This window comes from Sprattus sprattus (assembly GCF_963457725.1).
Source record: "Sprattus sprattus genome assembly, chromosome: 12".
Classification (NCBI taxonomy): domain Eukaryota; kingdom Metazoa; phylum Chordata; class Actinopteri; order Clupeiformes; family Clupeidae; genus Sprattus; species Sprattus sprattus.
Genome location: NC_137910.1, coordinates 17309211 through 17316710, shown reverse-complemented (window position 1 = coordinate 17316710; position 7500 = coordinate 17309211). Strand labels below are relative to the sequence as shown.

At 48.1% G+C, this 7500-nt stretch overlaps 1 protein-coding gene across 1 annotated transcript in view; it reads left to right on the top strand.

Annotated features, from left to right (window-relative positions):
• Positions 1–1790: 1790 nt before the first annotated feature.
• The window catches only part of gdf10a (growth differentiation factor 10a), a gene marked incomplete at both ends in the record, with an annotated part of 6451 nt that continues 741 nt past the window's right edge, over positions 1791–7500 (top strand). The window contains 2 exons of the mRNA XM_080849126.1: positions 1791–2004; positions 6673–7010. Coding sequence (XP_080705252.1) covers positions 1791–2004; positions 6673–7010 — 552 coding nt within the window. The remainder of the gene's footprint in view (positions 2005–6672; positions 7011–7500) is intronic.

Sequence of the window (7500 nt, the reverse complement as noted above, 5' to 3'; positions counted from 1 at the left end):
CATTGTGTTTATTAGACAAGCGTTGAAAAAAACATTTGAATATAATACATATGCCTAATAGGTGTATTAAATGATCATGATCTGAAGTTACTCACTGCTGAGTACTCATTCTATGAGATTCATTTGTATTTTACTCAAGTCTTTACTTTGACGGGTACTTTTACTTTATTATAAAAGTAACAAAGTAATACTTTTACTTGAGTTCAGCATTTGCTAACTCTACCCACCTCTGCATATCAGACACACACACAATGCCACTGTGTGTGTGTGTGTGTGTGTGTGTGTGTGTGTGTGTGAGTGTGTGTGTGTGTGTGTGTGTGTGTGTGTGTGTGTGTGTGTGTGTGTGTGTGTTTGTGTGTGTGTGTGTGTGAGAGAGAGAGTGTGTGTGTGGAGGTTTTTTCCCAGAGAAGAGAGAGAAAGCCGAGTGGCTTCCAGCAGAGACTCTTAAAGAGACCTGCTACAACCCTCACCACAGGGACACACATACACACACACACCCACCCACACACATACACACATACACGTACACACACACACACACACACACACACATACACACACACACATACACACACACTGGAGTGCATGCACACTCAAATGCACACACACACACACACTGGAGTACATGCGCACTCATGTGCACACAAAAACACACAAATAGACATAGACACCTTCATACATGCACACACACACACACGCTAACCCATACCAGACATAAAGACAAAGAAACACACAAACTCAAATCTTCACGCCACTCCACACATCAACATACTCAGAAAAACTAAGCACAGATCCCCCCCCCCCCCCCCCCCCCCCACATCATAACACACACACACACACACACACACACACTCATACACACACACCATCCCACCAAGCAGCAAAACACACACACTCATACACACACACCATCCCACCAAACAGCCAAACACACAGACACACACTCATACACAAACACCATCCCACCAAGCAGCAAAACACACAGACATGACCACAGATCACTTCCCTGCCAAGGGTCATCCAATCAACACCGTGAAAACACACACACAAAGAGCCCTTGCTGTGCCGATCGAGCCTTATGCCAAATAGCCCAGTCTGTGTGTGTGTGTGTGTGTGTGTGTGTGTGTGTGTGTGTGTAAGAGAGAGAGTGTGTGTGAGGGTGTATAAGTGTGTGTGTGTGTGTGTGTGTGTGTGTGTGTGTGTGTGTGTGTGTGTGTCTGTGTAAGAAAGAGTAAGTCTGTGTGAGGATGTAATAGTGTGTAATAATGAATAATATTGAAAAGCTCTTCTTGTCTTAAATTATATTTGTAAACGTTTTTAAGACCTTCCCTACTGTCTCCCACTGTCGCTTCACTATCAGCTAGAAGATGGGAATCTGAAAAAGCGCCATAGTAACAGAACATCACAGATTACTGCGGAAGAGACACGAGCATTTCTCGGCGTGGATTCAAATCTGCCAACGTTCCTCGCGCTGCGCCTCCGGTGGAAGCGATGCAGGTTACAGAAGCAAGCTCCCGTTGGTTGTGAATCACACACGTCAACGTGCTTCTCCGCTAAAGCGAAGCGAAGGTGTTGTCGTGCTCCTCTGCCGCTCAGGGCCAGTTTGAGAACACCGGGTTCAGCCACGCGCATCACGAACCCTTCCTCCATCTTTAGTGCAGTAGAGCGCGAAATAACGGACAGATCGAGCGTGGAGGTTTAAGCTTCAACTTTGTTGCCAACTTCAGTTGTATGACTCGCGCACTGTCGTCTTTACGTTTAAACAGAACACATCTTCGGGCGCCAGTACCATGGCTTGCTGGCTCGTGTTCCTGATGCTGCAGCTGTTGTGTTTCGTCACTAAGTGGTCCGGCGGATTTGCGCACGAAAGCGCAGCGCCTTGGTGGAATGGTGACAGTGGGCGCGCGGATGCACTGGAGCGGCACATGATAAAAACCTACGAGAAGTACTCGCGGGAACTGCGCCAGTCCCGCGACGCCAACACCGTCAGGAGCTTCCGAGCGAGTGAGTAACCCAATCTGTGTGATCCTTTGGCTCCTGTCTCGTGAGCATCTTCCCTCTCCATCTCTCCGTCCTCAAGCTGAGCGGGGTGTCTTTTGGCATCTGATTTACTACATTGATATATACAGTTCTGCCTCACCTGCGCATTAATACGTTAGCGGTGAGTCCCGTGTGTAAATACCGCCAAATGGCCTGCTTGGTAAGCACAGGCACCCAACATATACAAGACTGAGGATGTAGGGCCAGAGACAGATGGAATAAAGGGAGGCTATGCAAGAGCTCACCTCCGAAAGTTTGCGTGCGTGTGACAGTTTGACATGTCATGTTAATGACAGGAGAGGAGCAGAGGAGAAGAAGCGATAGGCAGCTGAACAACCTTGATCTGGAGGATCCACTCTAGATCCACTCCAGATCCACTCTAGAGCCATGCCATATTTGAAGAGGGTGGAGATCCACTGTAGATCCACTATGAAACGTTACAAATATGGGAGAAATAAATCGCAATGAGTAACAGAATTGAACCACAATATTTGCGACATCATCAAATGTAAAGAATCACAACATTATCATATCGTGGACCAAATATCGGGATAGGATCATTGCTGTAAGTGGCCCACATATCGGATCGGATCGTGGCCCAAATATCACGATAGAATCGTATCATGGCCTTTGATCCCTATTTATCTGTTGAAGATCTGCTCTAGATCCAAGCTCTAGATCTAAGTCAACAGGATAATCATTCCAGACCAATTTTAGATCCATTCCACAGTTAGCCAGAACTAGATATGTGTGTGTGTGAGAGAGAGAGAGATGGAAAGAGAGAGTATGCTTGAGAGAGAGATGGAGAGAGAGAGAGTGTGTGTGTGTGTGTGAGAGAGAGAGTGGGAGATGGAGAAAGAAAGTGTGTGTGGTAGATAGAGAGAGTATGTGTGTGTGTGATAGAGAGGGAAGAGAGAGTGTTTTGTGAGTGAGAGGGAGATTGAGAGAGAGAGAGAGAATATGTGTGAGAGAGAGGGAGATGGAAAGAGAGAGAGAGAGAGAGAGAGAGAGAGAGAGAGAGTGTGTGTTATACCTTTTTCTAGGCTACTGAGATATAGATCTCAGTAATGCAGGTTTATTTATGGACATGGTGTGCGTGTGTGTGTTGGGGGGGGGGGGGGGGGGGTCTGTGTAAGCATTTCCACATGCTTTAGAGACACACACACACACACACACATACACACACTCACATACACACACACACATACTCCACCATAGGTCCTTAGAGAACAGTCCAGGAACAAAAGCCTGTTGTTCTTCTACTTCTCCAACAATAGTGTGTAAACGTGCATCTGTGTGTGTGTCTGTGTGTGTGAGTATGTGCATGTGTATTTGTGTGTGTCTGTGTGTGTGAGTGTGTGCATGTGTATGTGTGTGTGTGTGTGTGTGTGTGTGTGTGTGTGTGTGTGTGTGTGTGTGTGTGTGTGTGTGTGTGTGTGTGTGTGTGTGTGTGTGTGTGTGTGTGTGTGTGCATGTGAACGTGTGAGTGTGAACGTGTGAGTGTGAACGTGTGAGTGGATTTATGGCTATGGGTTCCCTGTGAAATTGGTACAGTCTGAAAGCTTTTGTTTAAGATAAAAATGTGTGCGCTTGGAGTGTAAACAGAGTCTGAAATATTAGTATTCTTCTGTGTGTGTGTGTGTGTTTTCCTCTGGTGTTTTTACCTCTTCATTATGGTGTGTGTTACTTGAACCTAAGTGTGTGTTACTTGAACATCAGAGGGTATGTGTTGTAAATATATAAATCTATACCTAAAGGTCCTTGGCAAAACAAGGGGACCTTTAATCTTTCTGACGCTGGCGTTGGGCAGGCGTGTTGTGCGTGTTGTTCAGGCGTGTTGTTCAGGCGTGTTGTGCAGGTGTGTTGTGCGTGGTGTTCAGGCGTGTTGTGCAGGCGTGTTGTTCAGGCGTGTTGTGCGTATTGTTCAGGCGTGTTGTGTGTGGTGGAAAATCTGTAAATTAAATCTTACTAATCTGTGTGTATATTATTAACTAACAAAGCTACAGACACAGACACTCCTTCTCACACAATCACACACTCATACTCACAGCCAGAGATGGACACACTCCTTCTCACACTCAGAGATGGACACACTCATACTCACAGCCAGAGATGGACACACTCACTAACTCACACATATACATACACAAACACACACACACACACGCACACTCACTCACTCACACAATCAGACACTCACACACACGCACGCACACACACACACACACACACACACACACACACACACACACACACACAGTACAACAGAGGAGACCCCATCAGCACGGAGTCATTGAACAGCTAACAGTGGAGACTGAGGAGTCAGGACTGAATTCCAGACTGATCACACATACATACAGATACACACTACTAAAGTTGATACGGTTGCAGCCACTCCACTCCCTGACAGATCCTTCCATCTTTCATTCTTTCCATCTCTCTCTATTTCTGTCTATCTCTCTCCATCTATCCATCCCTCTATCTCTCATTCCCTCCATCTATATCTCCATCTCTCCATCTTCACACACACACACACACACACACTCACACATACACACACACACACGCACACTCACTCACTCACACAATCAGACACTCACTCACTAACTCGCGCATACACATACACATACACATACACACACACAGGCAGAAGTCCAGAGGCAGAGGCCCACAGACCCTAATCGCCTATGCAGACACCATCAGATGGACACAGGTTTTGTTCAATATGTGAAAAATACTAATATTATAGTAATCAATAGAATGTTCATAATAAGCACCATGATATGGGTATAACACAGCATGAGATACTACAATTACATAAGATTACACAAGTCTTAAAAAACAACATATTAGGCTTGGATAATGCGAGAAGTAACAGGCCGAGCGGCTCCTCCATAGAGGTCTCTGGGGAGTACTGAATACTGATAAGACCCACTCCAGTGTCATGGAAAGTTCAAACTCTTGCAGCTGCAAAACTTGCTACTCAGCATAAACGTAAAAGTTGCATTGTAGACACAGGGGCGGAGATTTTAAGATTTAGGGTACATTTACTGTATAAGCCATTGCAAATCTTTGTATCAGGAGCACTGTCTGCAGACATGCTCAGGTTTGTGATGTTGGTATTGCACTGACTGAAATAAACCTTTTTGCTTCACACTCTGCCGGCTGGACTTTGTGAGTATTTCCACCACAAGTAACAAGAACTTAGAGTTTTAACCAGATAAGAAAACTGTATATTTTTCCTACTTTTAAACTATAAATCTGACACAACATGTGCATGCTGTTCAGGCGTGTTGTTCTTGTGTGTTGTGCAGGCATGTTGTTCAGGCGTGATGTTCAGGCGTGTTGTTCAGGCATGTTGTTCAGGCGTGATGTTCAGGCGTGTTGTTCAGGCGTGTTGTGCAGGCATGTTGTGCATGCTGTTCAGGCGTGTTGTTCAGGCGTGTTGTTCAGGCGTGTTGTGCAGGCGTGTTGTTCAGGCGTGTTGTTCAGGCATGTTGTGCAGGCGTGTTGTGCATGCTGTTCAGGCGTGTTGTGCAGGCGTGTTGTGCATGCTGTTCAGGCGTGTTGTGCAGGCATGTTGTGCAGGTATGTTGTGCAGGTGTGTTGTTCAGGCGTGTTGTGCATGCTGTTCAGGCGTGTTGTGCAGGCATGTTGTGCAGGCGTGTTGTTCAGCCGTGTTGTTCAGGCGTGTTTTGCAGCCGTGTTGTGCATGCTGTTTAGACGTGTTGTGCAGGCGTGTTGTTCAGGCGTGTTGTGCAGGGATGTTGTTCAGGCGTGTTGTTCAGGCGTGTTGTGCATGCTGTTCAGGCGTGTTGTTTAGGCGTGTTTTGCAGGCGTGTTGTGCATGCTGTTCAGGCGTTTTATGCAGGCGTATTGTTCAGACGTGTTGTGCAGGCGTGTTGTGCAGACGTGTTGTTCAGGCCTGTTTTGCAGGCGTGTTGTGCATGCTGTTTAGACGTGTTGTGCAGGCGTGTTGTGCATGCTGTTCAGGCGTTTTATGCAGGCGTATTGTTCAGACGTGTTGTGCAGGCGTGTTGTGCATGCTGTGCAGGCGTGTTGTGCAGGCGTGTTGTTCAGGCCTGTTTTGCAGGCGTGTTGTGCATGCTGTTTAGACGTGTTGTTCAGGCGTGTTGTGCAGGTGTGTTGTGCAGGCGTGTTGTGCATGCTGTGCAGGCGTGTTGTTCAGGCGTGTTGTGCAGGCGTGTTGTGCAGGCGTGTTGTGCATGCTGTTTAGACGTGTTGTTCAGGCGTGTTGTGCAGGTGTGTTGTGCAGGCGTGTTGTGCATGCTGTGCAGGCGTGTTGTTCAGGCGTGTTGTGCAGGCGTGTTGTGCAGGCGTGTTGTTCAGGCGTGTTGTTCGGGCTGTGCAGGCGTGTGTGTGTGTGTGTGTGTGTGTGTGTTACATAGTGCTGTTCTTTGCTTATGTGTGTGTTATGGAGCACATTAGGTTTGTTCAGATAATTTGTGTGAAAATGCTGATCATGATGATTGAGTTATTATGATCATCTGATCATCATCTAGACAGATAATCAGTCAACCATGTCTGTATTTACGTTTGTCTGTGTGTATTAACGTTTATTTGTTTGTTTCTGGTATTGTATAGTTTTCTGATTCTCCTCTCCTCCTGCAGTTCCAGTGGACGAGCAGCAGGCCGTGCACTTCCTCTTCAACCTCTCCACCCTGCAGAGGTCAGAGGTCATCCTCTCTGCCTCCCTTCACTTCCTGTTGGACCCACAGCCCCACCCCCAGCCCCGCCCCCGCCTTAGGTCTGCCCCTCCCCCTCCCCCTCTCCCTGCCTTCCACCTGCTGTTCCAAGACGAGTCACCGGGGGCAACACCAGACCAGGGGCGTGTCCTTGGCAACCTGTCATCCATGCCCCCTAAGCGAGGCGTGTGGCAGATTGAGGAGGTGGGCGGGGTCATTCGGCAAGTTGGAGAGGCGGGGATAATCAGTCTCCAGGTGGTTGGGGTGAGGGGCCAACATATACCCCGCCTTTTCCTGGTAGTGTTTGCCAATGACCACGCCCTCTCTCAGCCCAACAGCGTAGCCGCCTCCCTCCAGAGATATGATCCCGCCCCCTCAGACCCCCCCGCAGCCAAACGCCCACGCAGGCACCCGCAAGCCCCGCCCTCAGACCCTCTCACCAGCAACCAGCTGCCACATGACACACACACACACACTCACATCCATCACCACAGACACTCAAACACACGCCAACACACACACTCAAATGCCCACACACACACCCACTCAATCACACGCCAACACAGACACCAGCACACATACTCACACTCAGATGCACACACACACTTACACACAAACACACGCCACCTTTCTCACTCAGGCACACACACACACGGCCGCTCAAACACACGTCACCAAACACACTCCCATCACTCCCCTCGGGGGCATCACCACAGAAAGGGCTCGGGGAGGTCTGACTCGGCGAGGGAGGTGG